This window comes from Papio anubis, chromosome 1 (genome assembly GCF_008728515.1).
Source record: "Papio anubis isolate 15944 chromosome 1, Panubis1.0, whole genome shotgun sequence".
NCBI classification, from domain to species: Eukaryota; Metazoa; Chordata; class Mammalia; order Primates; family Cercopithecidae; genus Papio; species Papio anubis.
Genome location: NC_044976.1, coordinates 197,769,729 through 197,797,096, shown reverse-complemented (window position 1 = coordinate 197,797,096; position 27,368 = coordinate 197,769,729). Strand labels below are relative to the sequence as shown.

The 27,368-nt window shown below is 38.3% G+C and overlaps 1 protein-coding gene across 1 annotated transcript in view; it reads right to left on the bottom strand.

Moving 5' to 3' along the window:
- Nucleotides 1–27,368, bottom strand: part of RGS5 (regulator of G protein signaling 5) — a 60,027-nt gene that overhangs the window by 8,839 nt on the left and 23,820 nt on the right. Inside the window, exons 2-4 of the mRNA XM_003893477.3 lie at nucleotides 16,576–16,686; nucleotides 10,220–10,281; nucleotides 1,408–1,574 (exon numbers count right to left, since the gene is read on the bottom strand). Coding sequence (XP_003893526.1) covers nucleotides 1,408–1,574; nucleotides 10,220–10,281; nucleotides 16,576–16,686 — 340 coding nt within the window. The remainder of the gene's footprint in view (nucleotides 1–1,407; nucleotides 1,575–10,219; nucleotides 10,282–16,575; nucleotides 16,687–27,368) is intronic.

Here is a 27,368-nt window from a genome sequence, read left to right as displayed (position 1 = left end):
AAAAGCAGATCAACTTCCCCAAAGTTTCTTTGAAATCAACAAAAATCTGGGCTTTAGTAGTCTGTCAGTGGTATATTGGCTTTCAACATCTCTAGCACTGCTTTCTTGTTATATTTTGATTTTCATGAGTAAGTGTACCATTGTCCCAACTACAGTGTAAATGGCAAAGTCCAAGTGGGAAAATAAAGGATAAAGAAGAGTAGAGAGGGCAAAAAAGAGAGGTGTTTAAAGGAAAGAATAGGAATGGGAAAAGAAAGAGGAACAAAGAAAAGTTGTAGAAATACTCATTAGGCATTAATGAGTTCAGACACTGAGATACTGGTTGATATAGTTTGGCTGTGTCCCCACCCAAATCTCACCTTAAATCGTAATAATTCCCACATGTCAAGGGCAGGACCAGGTTGCAATAATTGAATCATGGGGGTAGTTTCCCTTACACTGTTCTCGTGATAGTGAGTGAGTTCTCACGAGAGCTGATGGTTTTATAAGGGGCTTTCCCCTTCACTCCACTCTTATCCTCTCTCCTGCCACCCTGTTAAGTGGTGCCTTCTATCTTGATTGTAAGCTTCCTGAGACCTCCCCAGCCATGCAGAACTGTGAGTCAATTAAACCTCTTTCCTTTATAACTTACCAAGTCTTAGGTATTTCTTCACAGCAGTGTGAGAAAGGAATAATACACTGGATGAATATCACGGAATGCTTGGGACCAGAAATGTTTCAGATCTTGAATTTTTTTGAGATTTTGAAATATTTGCATATACATAATGAGATAAGATATCTTAATATGAGACCCAAGTCTAAACACAAAGTTCATTTATGTGTCATATATACCTATAAATATAACGTGAAGGTAATTTTATGTGATATTTTTAATAATTTTGTGCATGAAAAAAGTTTTGGCTGTATTTTGACTGAGACCTATCACATGAGGTCAGTGGAATTTTCCACTTGTGACATCATGGTGCTGAAAAAGTTTCAAACTTTGAGGCATTTTGGATTTTGAATTTTCAGATCAGAGATGTTCAACCTGTATAAATTTTTATACCCACTATTTAATTTAATCCTGACAACATCTCCATAAAGTAGTCTCCATTATTCTTATTTTCACAAAGGAAGAAATGAGACTCAACAACTCATGCAAGATTTCACATTGGTATGATCCCCACTGGAGGTTACATGCTAGTGAGGTGAGACCCATAAAACTAGAAAGCGGTCTGAACAGGATTCATGTTCATATATACTTGACCATATTGCTCTGCCTTTGTACTCAGTGGGTGCTTAATAAGGTGGCTGACTCACAAATAGGACTAGCCTTTGGCTCCCAACGGGAGGTCTGTGTCTCAGGTGTAAATCCTTCCTGAGAGCTAATGAGCTGCCCTTAACTGACCCACCTACCCACAGACCAACCTCTTTAGGAGCCTCCGTTTGAATGAATTCTTCATATATTTGCTTTGCCTTCTCAGCCATCTTGGCAGGGGACTTGATCTTCTTGTAATCCTCACAGGCAATCCAGAACTCAAGGTTTTCCTCACTGAATTCAGACTTCAGGAAACTTTTGAAACTGGCAAGTCCATCTAGAAAGAAAAAAAAGTCAGTTGGAGAAATGTATTAATTTACTTAACAAATGGCATACCCTTCTATATAGCCTAGTCTTACTTAACGTTGTTCTGTCATTTACGTTAAGAATCTTACAAATGTTAACTCATTTAATTTTCCTTAAAAACCTAAGAGGCAGGTGCTATCAATATCCCATTCCCTAAATGAGGTCAGAAAGATCAAATGACTTTCCCATAAATAACCAGCTGCTAAGTGGCAGAGCCAGAATTCAAACCCAGGGAAGTCTGACTCAAGAGTTCGTGCATTTATCCATTATTCTAAGCTACTTCTCAAGAGGTGCATAATTCAGCTTCTTGGAAAAGAAACTGTCCAGTAATGACTGCCTGCTTTCTACTGCACTTGGACTGGGAGAAAAATACAAGGCCAACACAAATGTTATATCCGCGAGAGAAAGGGAAAGGGCTTACCAATACTATTCTATGAACAAAGTTTTAGCTCATTCATGTCTAGCTTCCTTTACTCCTTCATTCGAATGCAGAAGGAATGAGACAGAGATGGAAGATAGATAGCAGAGAATACAGAGCTCAAGCCCTGCTCATCATGCAGAGCCATATGGAACTCTAAAACTAGATAGAGAGATTTACCACATTGTCTTTCCAAACAGTCAAATGCAATGTCTATTTAAGTGACAAATGTTTACCTATTTACGTATCAAGGAACACTATTAACACTAATGCCATTCTGGATACTTAACAAACTACCAAGGAGAAAATAATACATTTAAAACTTGGCTGGTCTATATAAGTAATGTTAATGTTAAGTATCACTATGAACTACTTACAATTCTTTATTTTCTCTTTGTACAGATGATTTTTGTTTAACTATTATGTTCCAAGCACTATGATAAGTCACCATGATAAGTAAAATAGACATGGTTCCTGTCCTAATGGAGATTATAGATTCTGGAAAAAGTAGAAAGAAAATGAAGAAACAGAAGAAACATTTACACAATGAAAGGAAAACTGTATGAAAGGTAGCAACAGAGTCACAGGAGAGTCCTGACTTTATTTTAGGCTAAGGGAAAGCAAGGAAGTACCATTCAATTTGAGACCCAAAGGATGAGTGGGAAAGGGCCAGATGAAGTTACCCCATGTAGTGTACTTACCATGTCCATCAATTATACATCAGGTTTTTTTAACATGTTGAACTTAATATGATTATAGCTATTATGATTCTGTTTCTGGTGTACAATTGCTCATGTAGGATAAACTTTAGTTTATAATTTTAAAACTATATCTATATATAATATATAGATATAGTCCATATAGATATAGTCTATTATATATAGATATAGTTTTTAGTTGTAAACTAAAACTATAAGACTAAAATTATAAAATTATAAAACTATGTATATGTAAGGATTCTTGGGCCTGATCCAATATTTCCTTCTCCTTAATGCTGAATATATATATGTATTATTCAGGATATATTACACACACACACACACATAAATATATATATATATATACACACACCAAAATTCTAAACAATGTATAGGGAGAGAATTCATGTTCATTTAATATCTAAGAAAAGTAAAGATTTCAAATGAGAGAAAATACTCTAATTTTCCAGAGGCTGTGTCAAAATCACAGACCTACCCTCAGTAACACGTTTCGAATGTCGCTTTGCCCCCCCGGGCAGAAGGCAGGATTATTGTCACCAGTACTTTAAAGTCTAGTTTTCTCTAATTTGCCCCCACCTGGAGACACTTCTGCAATACATTAGTTGTGCTTAGGGATCATATTTACATTCTGAATTCATTTCCTTTGGCCTAATTTCCATTTATTCTTTTTCCCTATTCTTTTTATAGGCTCTAACTTTGTATTTATTAGTCATTGCCAATACATTGATTTCACACAAGCATAAAATGTATGCAATGATAAAAACAAAGACACTATATATAGTTTTCCATTTTCAATTTACCTCCTGTATAATTTTACTGTTCTCATACCCTTCACAGTACCCTGAAACCATACCCAATTTTAAAGAAAAGAAATGGCTAGGATGATCATTAACTTGTATTAGGGTCACCATCAATTTCAGGATCCAAACAAGATACTTTGCAATTTGATCCCTTCTTCCTGTACTTACCTTAAATACATTTTCAATCGATTAACAATACAAATATATCTAGGAGCAATGGTAGGTATAAAAAACAATTTTCAACACTTGTGAAAAGAAGGGAAAAGAAAAAAAAAGAGAAAAACCACAATTTTTTTCTAGAAACTTGGCCTTAAGAATTACTTTAAAACCATTTGATAACCTGTTAACTGGATAAAATCAGGTGTATTTTCTCTCTCTTCTAATATTTCCTACTATATTTCCAGCACTATTTGTCTCAACTTAGTGACATGAGAGTTAATGTAAGTGCTAAAAGAAAAATATAAGACATGTTTCTCTCTCTGTCATGGTAAAATGTCCATTGTTTCTTAAACAAAAGGTGTCAGATAGTCTCTGTTAAAATGAAAACATTCTGAGGCAAGTTTTAGCTTCCAGGAAATGAAGTCTTACGAACTCCCACACAATAAGGTCGAAGACGGTGGAGGCAAAAATAATTCCACAGACTAACTCTGTGACAAATTTATTCTCATTAGCCCCATATCCCCACGACCTCTCTCTGAATCACCCATTCTGCATCTTTGGAAAGCGTAGAGACAAAATCTCAGTCCTCCCAAACACTCTTATTTGTGACCCGGGGATGTATGTCGGGATTCCGCAGAAATGTTCACATTTACTGTCTTTCCAGGGAATAAGCTTGCAAAATAACTTTTCTGTGCAGCAAGTCCATTTCCTGGATACTAATTTCATAACTTTCGTTAAATTCCACAATATTCCTTTAACCTTTTTGTTCATGTATGACTCATAAAATAGCTTTACATTGCATTGGTCTGTAAGATGTGTAAAGCTATTCCTTCTCTAAATCTGTGCCCCTGGCTTTTGGGCACTCTCTAGAGGGTCCCTCTAAAGCCACCCCTGAGACACCTTCTCCTCTTTAGCCTCTGGTTGTCTGTCAGTTCCTTCCTCAGCCATTCTCTGTGTTTAGTTCCTATCACCCCTGCGGACATCCTATTGGGTCAAAGTCAAACACAATCCAGGCCAAATGTCTCTATTCTGCAAAGAACACCCATTTCTTCTTTGCCCTACCACCATTCCTCTACCCACTCCAGTAAAGCCTCAGCACACCTCCCCGACAGATCACCACATTCTTCCCTGCTAGGCTTGCACGGAACCTCTCAACCCACCTCTCCAGGCATCCACTATCTAGAAAGCCAATGAAACCCACATGATTATCTGGTCTTAGGGAAATGCTCCGGGTTGTAATCTACATTACAATTCCAGAGTTTGCCCTAATGAATGGTGTCACTTTTGACATCCATGTAAACTAGCAGCCAGCCCTACCTAAGAACAAGATGAAAATACCTATAAAATCCCTTTGAAAATTAAAGGAGCATTAGACAAATCCAAGTCAGTTTGCTATAAAGGAAAAAAAAATTAAAAACTAGATTAATGCAAATCTCTTCAACCAGGGGGGATAAAAATGAAGTCATTGATAGTTGATAAGCACCATTTCTAACTTATTGGTTCAAAATTATATTATTGCAATAACTTGAGCAAGTCATCAAATCTCTCTGAGACTCTGTTGCATCATCTGTGAAATAGAGATACTAATGCAACCTATCTGATGGGGTTGTGCTAAGAAATAAATGATTCATATAAAGTTCTTACATGGTACCCGACATAATTATCATTATGTAGCTCAACACATGTTGGCGTTCATTATCGTTATTCATTACAAATTTAAAATTAATATTTTCATTAATTAAAAGCCCAACTCCAATGTTGCCTCATCTGTGAGGTAGTCTTTACCTACTACCATTGACTTGCTCTTGAGGATTTTTATCATTATGAGAGAAGCAGTCACTTTCTGTTCTTTTGTTGGGATTGTTTGCTTCTATATCTTTTCCATGAGGCTGTTCATTCTTCGAGTTCAAGGTTTGAGTTTCACCTGTTTGCTCCTCTTTTGCATCCCACCTCCCAGTCTAAATCTGCACACCTAACATTTAATAGAGGTTCCCACAGAAATAAGACACTTTCAGGGAAGCATTTCCTTCCAAGTGACAGAGTCAAACAGCACTAACTTCAAAAAAAGTAATTTATGGATTTTGCTGTTATTATAGCATTTTATTTCATGGGCAAGTTGCCTAATCCCCCCTTTTTTTTTTTTTTTTTTGAGACGGAGTCTCGCTGTGTCTCCCAGGCTGGAGTGCAGTGGCGTGATCTCCTCACTGCAAGCTCCGCCTCCCGGGTTCACGCCATTCTCCTGCCTCAGCCTCCCAAGTAGCTGAGACTACAGGCGCCCGCCACCACGCCCGGCTAGTTTTTTGTATTTTTAGTAGAGACGGGGTTTCACCATGTTAGCCAGGATAGTCTCGATCTCCTGACCTCGTGATCCACCCGCCTCGGCCTCCCAAAGTGCTGGGATTACAGGCTTGAGCCACCGCGCCCGGCCATTGCCTAATCCCCCTTAATCTCAATTTCATTTTCTGAAAACTAGGGATTGTGATGGCACTCAAATCCTAAAATTATTGCAATCATTAAATTAACTAACATATGCAAAGTGCTTAGAACAGTGTTTGGCACATGATGAATAATAAGTGTTAGCTATTGCTTTTATTATTATAATAATTATTTTCAAGGAAATTATGGTTGCCCATGAGGAAGATAATGACAAAAATGAGCCAGAAATGAGAAGGAAGAAAACCAAAGAGAAAGAAGCAAAAGGGTAGTGCAAAGATAGAAACAAAAAGATGTGTCTGGATCCAGGCTCCTTCAATCCCCATGGACAAATAAATCGCAAGGGTGTCTCAGGGAGAGCTCTGACCTTCTGGAACTCCTCGGGAAGGGAGATTCACATAAAAACTTTGCTGCTTTTGGCTTGTTTCATTCTTCTCTGCTCTTAAAAATGGTTATGTGGGGAACTATTAAATGTCACTGTCTTATTTAAACTCCCATGTGCAATCTATTTTTGTGTTTGAAGAACAACACACTGTTTATACACCCCACGTGCCTACAAAATGAAAACAGATGGTGCCACCTAAAGAATTGAAGGCAAAACATGTAGGAAGTTGATGTACTTTCAGAACATACTCACATATACTGGATGACTAAAATTTACTTAAAAAATGAAGGAAGGTGAGAAGAATCTTGTTAGAAGAGATTGAGTAGCAACTTAACTGTCTTATAATTTTTAGAAGCTTGGTACCAATTAACTTCATTTTCACTCAGTAAAAATTAAGAAAGATGTGAAAATAAGGAATTCTTGGTGAACTATTTAACATACCAACTGTGAAAGTCAATATCGTACATTAACATCACAATGCCAAATTTCCCTTATAAATTGACAAAGATGCTACTACTCCTTAAGGTTAAATGGTTTAAATTTATCAAATCAAACATGCAAAAACAGATTGTGAAGTGGTTTGTCTTTATTTGTTTTTATAGCAACAGGGTCTCTCTCTGTGGCCCAGGCTGGAGTGCAGTGGTATGATCCTGGGCTCAAGCCATCTTCCTGTCTCACACCTGGCTAATTTTCTTTTCTTTTCATTTCTTTTCTTTTCTTCTATTCTTTTCTTTTCCTTTCTTTTCTTTTTGAGATGGGGTCTTTTTATGTTGCCCAAACTGGTCTCAAACTCCTGGCTTCAAGCAATCCTCCTGCTGCAGCCTTCCAAAGTGCTAGGATTACAGGTATGAGCCACTGCACTTGGCCCAATTGTGAAGTTTTAGATACATACATGTCCCAAATGTATCTTTCTTCATTACCTGTTTTGCATCAGCCACAGCTAATGTTGGGTAATTTCTGATTATAGACTACTAGTTTTTGTGGATTCAAATAAGAACTTCCCATAAGAACTGATTTGTCAGTTTGGCTTACAGTTATTCATGGTATTCTATAGCTGGTGTCTGGGAAAATAGGTCAAATATTGTCTCTTCAGGTCAGTGATGTTGGAGTAGAATTATCTGGGCATGCCTGGCATTCCACTGGTTCTTCTCTAGGAACAGCTAGACAGAGAGAAGCAAAGGGCAAAGACGGCGTGGCAAGAAAGACACAGAAAAAGACAAGTCATTGGAAGAAGCAGAGACAGATAAAGAAGAGAGCAATAGAGTGATGATAAGAGTAGAGAACTAGAGAGGGGAGAGACTGTTCAACTTACTGATGGCTTCGCCTCCCAGAGGGCATGGCTTGCCTTTGTTTCTGTGAGATCTCCATACCATAACACTTTTTAGTTGGGCTACTTTGAATGGATTAGTGTCCCTTTCAAGGAAAGCATTGATTAGAATACTTATAAATGCTTTCCTATTTGTTGCTTTAGGGAAATTAATTGCCCAGGTCTTAAAAAGATTAATTACTTAAGAAAATAATTATGTGGAACTTATATATAAACACACAGGCAAACACACACAAGAATACATACACATACATACTACATACACATATATACACATATATAATTTTAAAATGCATATAGAAATTAAATGAAATATTGTTACATATATATACACACACACACACACATACATGTGTATACACACACACATACCTGAACACACATAGGTGTATGTATATTTTCCCCTCTGAGAAGTAGAAAATATTACTGTGAGGCTCTCGGGCCTCAATCTCACACCATGGTAACCATCTGTTTGCAAGCTGAAAATCTTCAGTCCTTCAACAAACACTAACTGCCTCTAGCTTAACTCTCTTTAACTCTATCTAACCCTAGCTGTCTTATTCCAGTAGCTCTCTGTCTCCTAAAAGCCTGAAATATATAGACATGTGGCCCTAAGGATTTAGTGTGACTGAAAAGGATTGTATACGGGCACATCAATATTTATTATTCTCCTTAATGGTTTTGAAAACATGAAAATAGTTCTGCTAACTCTCAGGTTTATTGACAATAGCAATAAATACCTGTGCTCAGAGTACTAGTATTCATAATTTATCAATAGGTCAACTGTCAATCTGCTATTGGCCAAGAAACCACTGGGACAAGATAATAAGTCCATTAATAAACATAAATATTATTCTACTAGTTGACCTTGTGGGATTTCTAGGTCCAAGAAGCAAAATGAATTAGTTCATTCACTTATTCACTACATAAATATTCACCAAACCTCTTACATGTGTCAGGGCAGGGTACTTTGTTTAGCATAAGAAAAAAAGAGAGAGAATCAGAAATGAATAAGCTAGAGAAAGTTCCAAATTAGAGACTGTGGTGTTCTGTCTCCAAAAATAAAAGATTAATTGTATTGCAGGTAAGCAGAAAAGCTTATGACACCAAAAGCAAGACACAAGGAATGTTCATATACAATTCAACATATATTCTTTGTCATCTATTCTGTGCCCATTAATCATAATGGTCTTGTGAAAAATATTTTGTAAATCCTTATTTTTGCAAAGCATGTAACAAAGTTCTATATTCCATTCTTGTTATAAAGATGGAGAAATATAGGTGGGGTATTTTAAATTGACTCATACTTTTAGAGTGAATTATTCAACAAATATTTGTTTTCCCTATACTATATACTTCCTGTTGTGAAACTATCTACATGAAAAAGACTAACTCTTGCCCGTTGGTGAGTTTATAACCTATCGTAGAAGGGAGCCAACTATGAACAGAACACAAGGCAACAAGTATTAAGTGGCATAAAAGATGTGCGGACAAATGACTTTGGAAGTTCAGAGGGTGGATAAATTGTTCTGGATGGTCAAGGAACACTAGGCATTTCTTATTTGAATTATCTATTATAGGAGAGGGAGAATTTGAAGAGAGAGAGATATGAGTAAAAGATATTCCAGTCAAGGGGACTATATGGAGAAATCCTGTATGGAGCAAAGAACTGTTCAATTTGCCTACAAACCAGCCATATAGTCGTGGTGATCTTGAACATCAGAAATTTGAACTTGGTACTGTAAGTCATGGGAATCAGTAAGGATTTTGGATTGGGGAAAGGCACCTAGTTCTTATTGATGCACTGGTATTAGCTTGGAAAAGAGTCTGCACTGATCATCACCTTTGTCATTTCTTGAATGAAGATGTAAGAAGCATGGTGCCAGAAGAGGAAACTGAGGCTGGGGGAGATAACAACCCATGTCAGGTCACAAGAGCAGTTGACTGTATAATAGTTTGAACTAGGATGACTTGAACTCATGACTTGTTAGCGATCTTTACACTGCTATATCTGATCTTTATTAATTTATTATGAAGCTAAGTCAGAAAACGTAGTTTCTCTGTTTTACTGATGAGAATGTTGAGGAGGTCAAGCCATGTGTTCCGGCTCACGCAAGTAAGCAGGACAGATGGGAACACAATTGCAATCATGAGTCTTCAGAACACCTTATGTTCACATTCCCCCATAGTGCCACAGACCCTCCTTTTCTTGTGAACTGGATAATCACATACCCGCAGCCCCCTTCCCTTATTGATACCACCTTCAAAAATTGAAGAAGTGTCAAAATTGGGGAAGAAGAACACAGGTAACACAAAAGTGTTTTTTGTTTCTGTCCCAAACTTGACCTTTATTTAAAAAATAAAAGGAAACTTACAGTTGTTCTGCAGGAGTTTGTCCAGGGAATCACGCCACTGCAGGGCCTCGTCCAGCGAGGGTCTACATCAATTATAAGGAGAGAAAAGGGGTATGGCATAAGTAGGCATTGAAGCACATGTACCAGCAATAACTACTTCCTGTTTCTCTCAGATGGAAATGACATGGCTGCTGGTCTATCCTCAGGATAAGGAAGTTTGAGTTATTTTCTCTCTAACAATTGGGTTTGATGAGCTGGGTTTGCTTTCATACATCTTTATTGCATATCTTCATCTTCTTTGAACATTTTGGTTAGGTCTTTCCCTTTTTAAAAGTAGAGTTTGTTTGACATTAAGTTGTGTCTTGATATTCTTTTTTTAAATATTCTCTCTTTTTTTTTGTTTTCTTTCTATTTTGATTCATTCCTATTTTCTCCTTCTGGTTTTCTTGAATTGATATTCTTATATATCCCATGAAAGTTGTTACAATTGTGGTCTTTTTTCCAAATATAACTTCATGAAATCTAGTTGTCCCATTACAGAGATTGAACTCCTGTTTTCTGCCTCACCAATACTGCATGTTAACCAACTAACTGAATCATCAGGGGGCATTGGGGTTCCACATCCCCATCCCAAAGCCGTCTAATTAAGGCTAGTGGAAGATATGAGTGTATAATACTTTCCTTACGTTGGGATTGTGATCATAGCAAATTTATATGTTAAAAAACGTAGGTGCATTTTTCCTACCCACTTAGAACAGGATCAGACTTTTTAAAAAAGATTTACTCTGTCTAATTAAAAAAAAAAAAAAAAAAAGAGTGGTTAATATATCCTGAATTGGAATGTTACACACAAATGTTCGAGATGCTGACTCAAAAGGAGAAGGTTATAGCCAACATATAATTTCTCCTTAGGCTGTTTCTATTTTAACATTTATGTATGCAGAAACCCTGCAGCTATTTCATCTCAACCACCAATTTTTCTCTCACAGCAGGATGTGTCAAGTGGAGCGGGTATTGTCTGGGAAAAATGGCTGACTGCACACTCTTCGGCTCACCCGGCTCGAACTCTTGCATTATGATGTGAATTCTTCGTTGTCAAAGCAAAACAGACTGACAAAGCATTTACTAGAATAGTAAGGCCAATTCAGGTGTTTTTCCTAAACTGGAATTTCCTTAGCTCTTAATTTGTTTATCAACTGGCCAGGCAATCAAAAAAAATTCCTGCGTCTAGTTTTTATACAATGATATTTCGGGGCGGGTTAGTTATTCAGATTAGTAGCTTTGGTTGATATGACAGTTGCTTGTTCTACTTTTCATTTTGCTGTCCCAGATGCAGAATCAGCCTCACTTTATTTATGTAAGGAATCCAAGATGGCAGTAGGTTTGGGCTAAAGTATTATGAATAATCCCTTTACTTCTCTATTCCTCACTGCAGAACATGCATAGGTTTTGAGTCCTGATTATATGATTTTTCATAAAATTTTATGTGTTCACTCTTTGCAAGTTAAACTTGCCAAATTGAGGGTAACAAACCTGGTGAAATAATCTTGGGTGGTTTCTGTTTTCCTGGCTAGAAACACAGGCATCATAGATGGAAAATATACTAATGCCTCAGAAATTTATTTCTGACACATGAGCTACCCATCCCTCTTCCCATTTCCTCTGGCTAGTATAAAGGATCACACGAAGAAAAAAAATGGCAGGAACAGGGTGATTATAAGTATGTCTCTAGAGCATTCTGGTTCATTTTATTTCTAACCAGAAAAGGACCTGTCTACTAGAGGTCAATAACTCATCTTGGCTCTTTTATATTACTGCAGGTGGAGAACTGTTTTATGTGCATATTATTTCATACCTACATGTTTAGCACAAGGTCTTACACATCTTATATTCTTCACTATAGTAGGTTCAATGTTTTGCACATAATAGACACCCACCAAGTCCCTATTCATTGTTCACAGAAGCGGCAGGATATTAAATTATTAGACGAAAGAAAGTAGCTCAGAGCAAGAGGAAGGCTGGTTTACTCACAGGATCTCCTGATTTTATAAATATTCTCATTAAATGAAATCACTTTCCTGCCCCACTTTTCCTCTGGTTAGTATAGAGGAGCAAAGGAAGAAGAAATGACATGAGCAGGTGCACCAAACTTAAGCATGTCATCCGATCTGATTTGTCCCAAATGGTCTTGTTGGAACCAGGCTAATGGTCAATAACAGCAGCACATCACAGCCAAGATTAAATTCCTGAAAAGGAAATGTGCAGAGCCTGCTTAGGGGTGAAATTGGTTCAAATTGATTTAAGGGCACAGTCAAGTAGGACACATCCCCCACAGCATGAAGCCCAGTGTTTTGATTACCAGCCTAGGAGTTAACAGAGGTTCATCCTGTCCTTATTCTCAGAATTTGCGAGTCCTCATTAGGTCTGACTTCATTGGAAACAAGATAGATGCAGATCTAAATGGCCAATAAATGTCCTGGTTTGCAAGGTCATAGCTGACCACAGAGGATGGGTATGGAGTTTCTGTGTGTGGGAGTGTGGGGGAGAGAGAGGAAGCTATTTCAAATGAAACTCAAAATAAACATTTATAGAGATGATTAACCACATGTTTTATAATGCCTAGTGTAAATGCCACCTGGCCCAGGAAGTGGCCATCTCTGCTGGAAGCACTGTCTCTCTTTTTGCTCTACTCTTACTGCTTTTACTCACTGAATCTCTCACATGGCAATGATGCACTCACTGCGAAAGGGTATAGGTTGTCATGCACAGAGAACTTTTCCACCCTATCTCATGGTGTATCAATCCACCTTGCAATAAATGTGTGTCAGACTAATAAGTAAATGAATGACGGTTTTGTTCTGAGTTAGCCTGGTTTATGAAAGCCACAAATAACCCCAAACTCAGATTTTAATGACCAGTCCCATGAACCATTATTACTGCTATTGGCAATGCTGGCACTTACTAGCTATAACCTCAAGTGCCTGTGGTGGGTTTTTTGTTTGTTTTTGGTTTTTGTTTTGTTTTGATTTTTAATCTGTGCAGTGCCTGGCACATACTTAAATGTCTTAAAAATGTTCTTACACATTGATACTCTTAACAAGGAAAAGAAAATTCAAGTTATTTACTGTGAATTAGATGTCCCCTCTCCCTTCCTGCCTGACAGTGCAGGCTGCTCATGACCAGGCTCCAGTTTATGAGCATTTATTGAGCCCTTACCTGATACCCAGTGGTGACCTGGCCACCATGGTTGGGCATACAGACTTAAGAACAAGTAAAACATGTCACTTTTTGACATCCATATGCAGACCTAAAATTGTGCATAGATCCTTAGTCTTCACAACCAGGCTCACTCTAACCAGGTGAGCGTATGCAGGACAACTTTCTGTAACTGTTTGCCACTAGCACAGGCTAGGTACTGTTTATGTGTGGAAGTCATTCTTTAGTATAAAATGATCACTACAACAATAAACCAGAAAAAGGGGTTAAAAATTGCTGACATAGGCAGGGGAAAGGGAGACATTTATAATATAAAATAAACTACATGAATATCTATATCAGCTCCTAACATTTTACAATTGATGATGTTGTAAGCCATGATAACAGTTATCACAAACTAAACCTATGTGGTTGATTAATGTTGTCTATTGTTTCTTGGGAGGACCTACAGCAGAGCCTTAAAGAATGCTCACATCCAGAGGGTGAGCAACAGTGGGAGCACTTAGAGAAAGAGAAGGCAGGAGGGGAATGCAGGACTAGAAGTCAAGGAAGAGAGATTTAAGAGTAGGTCAACTGGGCCGGGCGCGGTGGCTCACGCCTGTAATCCCAGCACTTTGTGAGGCTGAGGCAGGTGGATCACCTGAGGTTGGGAGTTCGAGACCAGCCTGACCAACATGGAGAAACCCGTCTCTGGTAAAAAGTACAAAATTAGCCGGGTGTGGTGGCGCATGTCTGTAATCCCAGCTACTCGGAAGGCTGAGGCAGGAGAATCGCTTGAACCCAGGAGGCAGAGGTTGCAGTGAGCCGAGATCGCGCCATTGCACTCCAGCCTGGGTGAAACAGTGAACTCCGTCTCAAAAAAAAAAAAAAAAAAGAGTAGGTCAACTGGTGAGCCATCAAATGCTGCAGACAAGTCACAGATGGGGCCTTAGTTCGGGTGAGGTAGTAAGGTCAAAGCTGGATAATAAGGAGATACAGAAAAGACTGAAAGCCATGAGTACAGACTTCTCTTTCTACAGTTAGCCAATAAAAGTAAGAGAAAGGTAGAGAAGCAGAAAGAGAGAAAGGCGGGGAGAGAATTTTTCAGCATGGGACGTGGGTACCTGTTTGCTCCTAGGGAAAAAGGGTCCACAGAGCAAAAGGGCAACTAAAACTGCAAAAAGGGGAACAGAGCTGTCTTTAGGGGCTAGGAATATAAGCATTTATTTCTGTTTTTCTCAATGGTCCATTTTTTTAAAAAAATGAGAACTCAAAACTACATGTTAAAAAATAGAAAATGCTTTTTAAAAAACAGATTATACTGATGTCAGTAACCCAAAGAATATGAGAGGGGTTAAAAATACTTCCAATCAAGAGAAGAATTATTTTCCCCTCTGAAAGAAGAACGTGAGTTAAAAATACAGAGAGATTTTAAAGTGAGAGAAGAGACGGAGAGATGGCGCTGATGCGGAACACAGTATTTCCCGTCAGATAAATGGCATAGAAAGTTGCCAAACATGACGAGGTGGGATGGGGTTTATGGATTCAGAAAAGAGTGGGAAACTTTTTTACTGGTCACTGTTGAAAATGCAATGGACACAGAATTATTCTCTAGGGAGATGAAGGAATTTTTCCAAAACAATTTAGGCTTCTGGAGGAAGAAAGAGGATGGAAGACAAGAGAAGAAAATAATCCAATAAATGGTCAGCCCCAGGGTTTCTTCCAAAACAGCTTCTCTCTGAATCCCTTTTAACCCCAACAGTTTAAGGATCTACGTGAATGTTAAAGTAGAGATTTAAAGCAGGAAATGTAGTAATCTATTTTTTTAAAGTTAATTCCAACAGATCAATAAATTGTCACATTGTTTACTTCAAAATAGATGTTTTGATCTGTTGCTGCTATGAAATGTGGTTCTTATTCTCCACTACCGCTCGGTGCCTGCTGCTCCACACTGAATTACCTTCTCCTTTTCAAATGCAGAAAACTCAATTATGCCTCACTTCCTGTTTAGAATCACTTTGAAGTAATAAAAAAAATGGAAAAAGATTAAAAAAAGAAAAAGAATAACTCATCTCTTTATCTCCCAATCAATCCAGCTACATTAAGTTGAGGTCATTTGGACAAAGGATAGGCTGGCCAATTTACACAAATATTCCATTTAAAAAGAGAAATGGAGGTTAAAGAGACTAATATATTTTTACCACACTTCTGTGATATCCTCAAAGCTCTAAGATAGCAGAGTGAAGGAATTTGAATGCCTTGGCCTTTTCTTCTTCCCATTTTCCTTTCTTGATTTTCCTGGGTATCTCTGTTTTAATGGGAAGATGGAGTGTATCTGTCTAGGTAGCGACAGCCTCTGCAGCTAGCAGGGATGATAACGAACAATGGGAATGCTGGGAGTCATGTTCCTGAGTGAAAACAGGGCCAACGCACACCGTAAGACCTGGATTCACTGCCATAACATCATCAAGTAATAGCTCCCTAGGATGCCTGAATTGACAGGAGGAATATGTAGGGAGAGGAGAATGGGGATGAGGGAGGACTGCAGAAATCCAATCAAGAATATGAATTTATGAATTGGGAAAAATACCTGGTGTACATTAAATAGAAATAGCTAGTCAAGTGTTCATTCTTCACTTAAGTAACAGACTTTGTTCCTCTGTTAGACCTTGAGGGGCACCATCTTGGAGAAGAAATGATAAGGCTGAAATTGTCTGCCTTGTCCTTATATCTTCCTGAGGGAAATGTTCTCACATCCTCCTGCTGAGGAAGCAGCTTTAGATGGTTCATCAGCAGGTAAGCATCCAGGGCTCATAATTAACTGGATCAGGAGTGGTTACCAAGGCAGTAAATGAGCAGGTATTTTTACCACACTGCAGTAGTGGCTGGTATCATTTTATAAGTATGGTCTGTCTGTTTTATAAGTATGTCTGTCTCTCAAAAATAAGGCAGAGTCTTATCTTTTATTTTTTAAGTATTCTGCCTGTATTCAATAAGAGGCTCCAGACATGAGATAGTTAAGAAAAAAAAAAGAGCTTATTTGCAAACCAATGCTCTGAGGGCTCTTATGATCCTTAATGAGTAATTGAAGGGGGTAATTCTACAGATGAGGAATGGTGCTAAACACTTGAAAAATAGCCATCCTCTGGAGGAAATGAGTGGAATCCATATTCATGACTCACTTATGGGTCTTGGCTGGTTTCTCCGGCTTCTCATTGTAGGGAATGACAATGTCACCAACTGAGTCTGGCTTCTGGAGGAGAATTCCCAACTTGATCTTAATCTCCTTGGCCCTGAAAGAAGAGACACAAGGGGAAATGAGGACACCACATGTGCATACAGATTTTAAAAAAAGATTTCTTCCTGTGTCAGAGAAACAAAAATGAACAAAATCCCATTTCACTTGTGTTTTTCTTGTGGCAGAAAGAATACTAATGCAGAAATGAGAATACGTAAGTTCTAATAAATAGCATTTACCAAGCTCTTAGTATGTCCTTCATTAATTTGCACTACATTTTAATCCTCATTATTGCTTTATATGTGTTCTCTCATTTTATATCTGCAGATACTATAGTATTATTTCCATTTTGCAGATGAGGTCACCGAATGAAAGGAGTTTAAATAACTTAAGATAACCAGCCAGTATTTGGTGGAGACAGATGTGAGCCCAAGCTGTCTGATGCTAGAGTTCCCAGGTAGAACTCCTCATGCATTGCCTGCTAGTCTTCTGAGGGCTCTGGTCCTCACTATTATTAGATATATGACATTTGGAAAAAATCATCACTTTTTACTGCCAGACTTCAGTTCCCTCATCTGTAAAATAATGAAGTTATTCATCATTTTAGATGGTTTTTGAGCCATTTCCAGCTATAAGATTAAATAATTCTACTTGATTATTTATTTCTCCATAAAATTTTTGTTTCCAACTCCTTATCCATTGTTCCCTATGGCTGTCTATCTTATGTGCAGTGAACCTTGATAAATGAGTACTAATTGCCAAACGACAAACTACAGCAGAATTTACTACTTCTTTGTATCTTCAGTATTTTAGTGAGTAGATATGGTTAGAATTCTGGGTACTCCTCCATCACAGGATGCAACTATTTTCATGCTCAGCTTTAAAACTAACCTAATCTATCCATCACTTTATCATAATTCTAAACTGGAAAAGCACCAGGCAAATCTTAAATATTAATCTATAGGACAAGCTGTTGAATATTGGGAGACCCAAAAAGCTACCCTTTCCCGGTCACCTTAGCACTTGCTTACCCATGCTTTTAAGAGATGGTTCATCATATTGCATTATGGTCATTGACTTACATTTCTATTTCTCAACTTGGATATGAGAACTTTTTGATGGTAGGAATTTAGTCTTAAATACCTTTTAACCCCTGTGCCTAGCACAATGCTTGGCAACATAGTAAACATTTAAAAATATTTGCCAAAGTGAACTAAAAACATCTTGATTTTGTTCCTTACAAATCTGCTAACATTTACCTCTCAGTCAATGCTAATCATAACCAAAGTCTTAAAAAGATGTGGTGAAGTTCACATGGTGGCCAAATAGGATTTTACTATTGTATACATACTTTCCTCATTTGTTCACAGGGATTGTTCACTTACTGATTTAGTCATTGGTCATATTTACTGTGTCGGGCAGTATGCAGTAAATATACAAACACCATTAGGTTTGCTCCTTGCTTTCAAGGTACTTTTAGCCTGGAGAGGTCTTAGATGTGGAAACAGTCACAAACAGGTGCTTAAAGACAGACTGTCCAGAAAGCAGCAGGGCTCTGGCAGAGGAGCACAAGTGTCCACAAGGGCAAATCAGGGGGAACTTCTCAGAGGAGGCAAAGGAGGCAAAAGAGGAGGCAGTGATGAGGCAATTTAAGTAAATGCCTAAGATTCGCAGTTATGGATATTAGGAAGAAAAATGTAAGGAGACCTAGTGTGGTAACTTATAAAAACCCCACAAATGCCTAATTATCATAACATATTTTCCTTTAGGCTAGTAAATATGGTTTTGAAAACTATGTTTTAGGAGTAGTCACCTCTACAGTGTCATTTCCTTTTCATTTCATTCTGCTTTCATTCTTTCCCTAAGACCCTCTCACTGACTAAAGCCAACTCAGGTCCCACAGTACCTCAGATCAAGCTCAGCATGACATCAGGGTAAAAACTGGGACTGTTCTGCTGAGGGAGCTTATATAACATTGTGAATTAGATTAAGTGTCGCTTTAATTCCAGGCGTCGCAAATTACTTAAATTATCTAATGTTTAGTTCTTTTGCCTAGAAATTGGGACTGATAAAATAGTATATCCTAAGACTTTTTGAGATGATTAAATATACGAATGCATATGAGTCACTTAGCACAGCATTTGGCATAGAATACGGCTTCTTCAAAGTCAGTTCTAACTACACAATCATTTTTCCAACCCACCACCCATGTTCCCTAGCTTTGAACATTACATTGAAACATACAAAAAATTCCCTGCAAGTTACTAAGGAGTTATTACACCCACAACCTTCTATATTCTACCTCTGGGGACAAGAATTGCCAATTTTATATTTATCTGAAAAATGAAGAAAACATTAAGTGGGGAGGAGAAATGCATGCAATATTTTTGGCTGCCCTCTGCTGGCTAACGTGCAGTATTACAGTCAGAGATGCAAGGTGCACTAGGACACAGTATTCCACCTAGTCCGTGAAAAACTTCAGCCATAATCCATGTCCTCCTGGCTCCATAGGTCCCTCCCTTCCTGTACATCTGTGGAATGCATGCTGCAACTCTTTGCAGTTTCAGCCTTGACCCAGTGGTCCACTCACCAATATTTAGATGACCATGATGTAATGAAAGTCTCTCATGTTTAGGTTTCTGTTCGGTTGGTCCTTTTGGTTTTAACTTTATCCCCCCTCTCAATTTTAGTTCCTTTTTTTTTCTATCTCTTGCTCCATTTGAACTTTTTGCTTTTGTAAAAGGCAGAAACATATTTGTGTTTGATTTCCTGATGCAAGAATAATAGTTGGAGATTAAGGGATAATTAGAACAAAGAAACTGAATGTATGTAAAAGAATATTAGTTACTTGATTCATTGATTCCTTACTGATTTACTCATTGCTCATGTTTACTGTGTCAGGCAGTATGCAGTAAATATACAAACACCATTAGGTTTGCTCCTTGCTTTCAAGGTGCTTTTAACCTGGAGAGGTCTTACATGTGGAAACAATCACAAACAGGTGCTTAAAGACAGACTGTCCAGAAAGCAGCAGAGCTCTGGTGGAGGAGCACCAGTGTCCATAAGGGCAAATCAGGGGGAACTTCTCAGAGGAGGCAAAGATGGAACTACAGAATGAGTAGCAGTCAGTCAGTTGGGCTAGAAAAGAATGAGCTTTCCAGACAGAAGGGTGGGTGCGTGTTATTTGAAGGGATGTAAAAGTAGTCTGTACTGCAAAAGGGTGAAACGTGAGAGAGCAGAAAGCCAATTAAATGAACTTACTCTGTCTCCCTTCTAGATAGAGGGATGGATGTTGGCGGGACCTCTATACAGGACCTAGCTTGCAGTAAAGTTGGTATGAAAACAAACAAGAGATAAAACTATAGAAAGGTGCCTTTCAAAGACTCTGTATGTAAAGAAGTGGCATCCTATCATATGAACTCAATGTATCTCACATTTTCTTTTACTATTTCAGGATGCACCTTCTGTGAAAACACCATTTATAAATGGTAGTTACATGCTCAAGACATGCCACAAAATCCTTTTAAAACCAGGATGAATCAGAGCCCTACTACTATTTTATCTATATCACTGCTTAAATAGAGTATTTCTGTGGAATGATCTAGAAATCAACTATCATTTACAACATTGCCTAGAGAAAATCATATTCCATTTCCTCAGAGCAGACAAACATACCAGAACATCAGGTTACTCTTTTCCTCATATTTGCCCTGGAGATATAAGGGAGAAAAGATATTCAGTGCTTTGGAAAACACTTCTTTCTATGGCTTCAATTTCTGGCTTGGTATAGGCTCAAGTATAGAGCATTACAAAGTTAAGAGTATTTAAGTTGTGAAGTCCATTAAATTTAATTAAGAGTTTGTTATTCAGGGAATGAATAGTATTATTGCATTTCTGCTCATACAACAGTAAAGTTTAAAGGCCGAGGAGTTAACAAATGCTGAAGTTCAAACCACTTTAAACATTGCACTCTTTTCACAAGACTAAATAATGTTAGATTTGTTTCTCTTCTCAAGAATTCCTGGAATATTATTTCATTCCCCTTTCCCTTTCCTCCCTACCATAGCCTCACAAACATATGAAAATGAAACAAACCAAATGAAAAATTCAAACAAAACAATAGCGCCAGCCTACCAAACTATTTTCCCTTTATAGATAAACTTGAATGTATCTGACATTAACTTAACATCAAAAACTACACTATCCAGAGAAGATAATTTTCTAACTTGTTTACAATTTCATGCTCGGTCTCAGGCTCTCTTTGACTGCACCCTAGACATTTTTTCCTGGCCACATTACGTTAATGCTAGTTAACAAGAAGCTATTTTTATCTCCTCTCATCTCTCCTCCTCCTGTTATTCTGTTATTTTACAAAGAAAAACTTGTTTTGAAATAAAATCAATTGAAAATGCTTGAGTAAAAGTTTAATTAAAGGCTCAGAGGAAGATAATTCTTTGTCTAGATGACTCACACTAGTGATTTCAAACTGAAAATTATTTGAATAATTCTGGGGCTGTGCAATTTTAAATCTGCTCCCTGTGTGGGTATGCTGCCTGGCTGGGAAGTCAAAATTCAAAAGGCCACGGACCACCTCAGTCCTTCCTGCTAGTGCGTGAATTTAGTGGGTTATCACCTTAAGATGCATAAGTGTGGAAAACTGGCAAAAGTGCAATCACTAAAAACAGAAACATAGTTAAATTTTGAGAAATATATTCCACCAGAATGTGTGAAGAACCAATTATATATAAAGTCTTATAATAGGTGTTTCAAGGGTTACAGAGTTGTTTCTCACTTCAGAGCCACTTGGAACAATTGAATATAAAACACATACATGTAAACTGTATAGCAGATATTTTTCCAGTCATTGATGAAGGTAGGTGGAGTATAAAAACAAAAGAACACAGGCCGGGCACAGCCACTCATGCCTGTAATCCCAGCACTTTGGGAGGCTGAGGAGGTTGGATCATGAGGTCAGGCATTCAAGACTAGCCTGGCCAAGACAGTGAAACCCCATCTCTACTGAAAATACAAAAAAAGTAGCCAAGCGTGGTGGCAGGTGCCTGTAATCCCAGCTACTCGGGAAGCTGAGGCAGAGAATTGCTTGAATCCAGGAGGCAGAGGTTGCAGTAAGCCAAGATCGTGCCGCTGCACTCCAGCCTGGACAACAGAGTGAGACTCCGTCTCTAAATGAATAAATAAAAGAACATAGAGTCTAACCTCAAGGAGCCCTAACTTCCCAATGTGCAATGGGAGACATTATATACCTAAAACTGCTCCTAATATATTCTCAGAGCCCTCTGAATTTTTCATTCATGGCATTTTTTGATTTGCATTTATATCTCCATATGTATATGTATATGCGAATATTGTCTATCGTTCCCATTAAAGTGTCAGGTCCCCAAAAGCAGAGTGAACATCTGTTTAGTTCACAATTACAGCTTCAGCACTTAGCACAGAGCCTGGCATTTAATAGCATTCAATAAAGATTTGCCATGTAAATTGATGATTGAGCAAATGAATGAATGAACTGAATTGCTAGGTTATAGTAAAGCTGCATTTTGGGGTGGAGTAGGTGAAATACTGGAGTGCAGCTTAGAATGAGTCACTGAGGACTAAGATGTCTCTAATTTGCTAACTGGACAGAGGTAACACCATTAAGTGACTATAAGCACTATAAAGTAAGTGAATTCAATTTCTGTCCTTGAAAGAGATTGAGAATGGTCAAGTGGGGCATTTAGTTCCTCATATTATATAGGACATATGCTGATGAGAAGAGGCAGGGAGGATAATTGCAATCACTAGCAATCTGAAAAGAATCAATTATGAGACCATAATTTTTCAGGATATAAAAGAAACAGAAGTAGCCCTGGGGCATAGGTTATTCCTGTGGTTGAAAGACTTTTAGCAATCACAAACAGGTTTCGCTGTAGACGCCAGACATATGTCAGGAAAGAGAAGGAAGAAGAGATGGAGGAAAGTTGAGAAGCATAAGGCAAGATTTTTACAACACATTTCCAAAAGAGGTGTCCTAACAGGGGATAATCCCGTTTAAATTCAGTGCAATTTAAATCCGTGTCTCAGATGCCCCCTGCTGGCCGTGGGAAGGCGTGAGCTTTAGCAAAGAACTAAGCAGAGAGCAGATCGGTTGCAGGCTGCTTCCTTCTGAAGAAACACAACGAAGCTTCTTTCCACGGACTAAAAAGAACATGTCTGGAACAGATACCCAGGAAAGATAAACACAAGCTTCTAAAACACTCACTAGTCGTCGATGTCTACAGCCGAGAGTAAGGCATTTGCCGGATTGGAGACCAGAGGAGAGGAGCTCCTCTGAGTTCCATGCAGCTGAGAACTAATCTCAGAGGCAGAACCCAGCAGAAACTGACGGAAGGAAAGGGGCCCAGAGGGTCCCTGCGCGGGCCCGTCAAGAGGGATGCATTTTGTTGAAAGCTGGAAAAGCCTTCTCCCTGGCTGCTCATTTAAAACTTTAGATCAGTGGAGTTTGCTCCTCGTAGATAGCTCTGAGACAGGGTAATGGATGATCTTTAAAACCCTTAGGGGAAGTATAAGAATATGATAGTGGAAAGTCAGCTCAGTTCTGGGACTGAAATCCTCAACTTCCCAGGATCCTCAGCATGGCCCCTAAAATCAAGATGGACTCTTAACTGCAGGGAAAGGCAGTGCCGGGTGATTGTGGTGGAAAGAATCTATCGTTTTGGCATCTACCATCTACCCTTTTTCTGAATTAACCTACTTCAATTTGAACTACAGAAAATTCACTCATTGTTTGTGCTTTAACAGCATATGAAAGAGTTTAGTAATGCAGTGTGATATCATGTTAAAACATATTTATTTTCTTACCTGATTTATATAATTAATATATAATATATGATGGAAAATGACTCTATGGTTAGTTAACATGAAATACTCCTCAGGTGCTCCAAATGATAAAAAGGTGAAGAAAATGCTAACGAATGCATAGTAGTAGTAGTATTAATTTGTTATGATATGACTTCAGAAATGACAGCTCTGTTTCTAAACACAAGTGAGTCATTCCCTAGCAGTGTTTTAGGCTTTCGCTCATACTAGTAATTACATAATAAGCCCCTTCAAACTATAAGATGGCTGAAAAGATGAAACAGACAATGTCATTTGTGTCAAATATATTCACAGAAAAAACGTTTATCTATTATACCCTTTCAATTCTTGACATGTTCGAACGTTTCCCTTCAGCAGATTGTCTTAATAACAACTCTTTTCATTTTTGTGTTCAAGCTGTTACCTCAACTGCCCCAGGTTAACTCATTGTCAGTAAGGGACCATCACAAGTAACTTGCAGTAATAGACTAGGAAGTCTCCCAGGGTTCTTGTTTAAATAAGCTGACTTAATTTCTTAGGACCATGGTGGACACAGAAAAGCCTGTGCAGGCCGGGTGCGGTGGCTCACGCCTGTAATCCCAAAACTTTGGGAGGGCAAGGCAGGTGGATCACCTGAGGTCGGGAGTTCGAGACCAGCCTGACCAATATGGTGAAACTCTGTCTCTACTAAAAATACAAAATTAGCCATGTGTGGTGGTGCATGCCTGCAATCCCAGCTACTCAGGAGTCTGAGGCAGGAGAATCCCTTGAACCCAGGAGACGGAGGTTGCAGTGAGCTGAGATCATGCCATTGCACCCCAGTCTGGGCAAGAAGAGCGAAACTCCATCTCAAAAAAAAAAAAAAAGAAAAGAAAAAAAGAAAAGAAAAGAAAAAGAAAACCCTGTGCAGCCTCTCCTTTTGTTCATTTATTTATTCAACAAATTTAAAGTATGTTTACTGAACGCCTACCACATGCTGTACACTATGTTTTGATATTTTCAATGAAATAAAAAAAGATAAGGTCCTCTCATTGACTTTATGTTTAAATTGGGCAAGACAGATACAAAACAAGAAATGAAAAACAATGAAATAAGACATTTTAGCTGGTTGTAATCACTACAGTATGACATTATGTACGTCATAGTTAATTCAGCTACTTGCCCTAATCAAGCATTCACATCTCAATGGTGGTCAGCAAGCTCTTTAGAAAGACCATGCTCCAAAGGTGGCTGCTGTAGCTGCCTCAGCTATCCCTATCGAGATCGACATCAGATGCTTTGCCAACTAGCAGAACGCGTGCTAGAAGTGAGTGTTTACACGTAGGCTTCTTCATTAGATAATGGGCTCTCTCCAGTCACAATAATAATATTCAAGTCATTGAGACTGGTGACACTATTGTGGAAACCCTCACCTATTCCATAGAAAGGTTTTAAAAATGTAATTTGCTCTTAACCCTTAGAGATGGCACCTGTGGCTTGATTCCCACATAGTCCTCTATCCAGACATTGATGCTAAGATTTCTTGTTGCCTGATACCAACTAAAGAATCCCAGCTTAGAATATTATTGTATCTGAGCAAACCTTTCATACAAGGTGTAGTCAGGGCAGAAAGAACTAGGACTTTATTGAGATTATAGAATAAGTCACACAAACATTTTACATGAGCTTATTAATAAGTATTTGTCCAAAAAGTATGGCACAGTTGGATTTCGTTATACGTAGGGTGGTCTTGCTTTCATAAACCTGGGCCTCCTTGTTGGGCATCCTCTTGCTCGGTCACCTGGGGGAGAAACAGACTTTATCTCCCCAGATCCCTGATACATCCAAGTGTGGAGGACCACATGAGGTCACCAGACTTTCATTTAATCATACAATTCCTGAATCCAGGTGCAAGGACTCCACCCATGATCACGCAGTCACCCCTCTCAATGGCAAACAGGCAGAAAACAAGCGATCTGTAGCAACTCTTAAAGATAATAATAATAGCTTACATACATATTGATGTATCAGGTGTTAATTCATGTGTTTCTCCACATGTAATTTTTCCTTTTTAAAGACTGTAGCCAGGCATTTCATGCTTTCTTGCTTCTGAGGGAGTTGTGTTGTGACGTCAAAGGCAAATGATAATTGACAAGAGTATCCCATTTTCGTATTTGTTTTCTAGAACCCCCAAATCACTGAGATACGCCAGCTTGTTTCCAGAGAGAAAGACTGAAAGACTACTGTATTTGATGAGTGGTAAAGAAGGAAACAGAAAGCCTGAGCGTGGTGGCTCATGCCTGTAATCCCAGCACTTTAGGAGGCCGAGGCAGGTGAATCACCTGAGGTCAGGAATTCAAGACCAGCCTGGACAACATGGTGAAACCCCACGTCTCTTTTAAAAATAAAAAAAAAAAAAAAAAAAGCCAGGCGTGATGGTACATGCCTGTAGTCCCAGCTACTGGGGAAGCTGAGGCACAGGAATAGCTTGAACTCAGGAGGCAGAGGTTGCAGTGAACTGAGATGGTGCCACTGCACTTAGGCCTAGAAAACAAAAGGGAGACTCTTGTCTCAAAAAAAATTTTTAAAAACCTAAAAATTTAAAAATAAATAAATAAATAAGTAAAAGAAGTAGAAAAATAGGGAAAAGAGAGAGAATCCCTGAGAAAATGTCAGAGGACAGGGATTTAGGGTTCAGTAACTAATCAAATCCTCATCTTCTCTAGCCACATATGCCTTTTCAGGAGTCCAGGGAGGTGGTAGGAACACAGAAGGGGACAACTATGTGGTACCCCTAATGAGACTTGATCCTAAGCACCAGGATTCCTACCCTTAGCCAAGATGATACCTAAACCCACACAAGGGGCTCTAGCTTCAAGAGATTATGAAGCTTCAAACAAGAAACTGATGAATAATGATGCATTTACAAATTTTCAAAACCCAGCCACCTATAAGTGTGAAAGGCCCCTACCCCAACACACGTACATACACACACACGAAGATTGCTTAAACTTAAACAGGAAGTGTTCAGGAGAATTTACCATAAAATGATGATGAAACCATGGAAATTGTGAACAATACATGTGGTGAAGTTTCCATTACAGAAGAAAAGTCATCAAGAAAAGACTAGCAACCAGTTGTTTTGGATAACTAAGTCATATGACCACCTGGATCTGTCCAAGCAATATCATAAGATACTTTCCAGATCCCCATTCCATTACTACAGTCACAAGTGACATGTTGAATTGTGTTAAATCTTTCCCACACTTGGCAGAGAAAGTGTCCAACTCCCAACCATGGCAAAAATCCTGCCTCAGATTATATAACTGGAAGTTTGTAAAGCAAATACTATACATGTTAAAAAGACTGTTCCTAGAGAGAAAGTCAAGTGAAATATTGAACTCTTAGAAAATCCATTTAATACCAAAACTAAACTCTGTTTTCTTAAAGCAAGAGACAGAATAACATAGTGGTAAAGGGCATAGATATTGGAGCCAAACTGCCCAGATTCATCTTACTACATGTGTGACTTTTGGCAAGTTTTAAAACCTTACCTTGCCTTAGTTTTCTCATCTGTAAAATGAAGATAATAATGGTATCTATATCATAAGGTTCTTGTGATTAAGTGAGTTACTATATATGAAACACTAATATTAGTGCCTAGCACATGTACTACGGTACTCCATAAGGGGCAAGGTTTATTATTATTATTACTTACAGAAAGCCCTGTGCCAACAAAGGAAAATATCCAGCTTATTATCAGAAAAAAAATGACAGCTGTCAACATAGAACGTAACATAGAGCATAACAATTGGAAATAGAGAAAAAAACCACAACAGTACAACAGCAAAAGATTTGCCCTTGACTAAATCCTATTATCAACTCAGTCAGTACTTTTCTGGG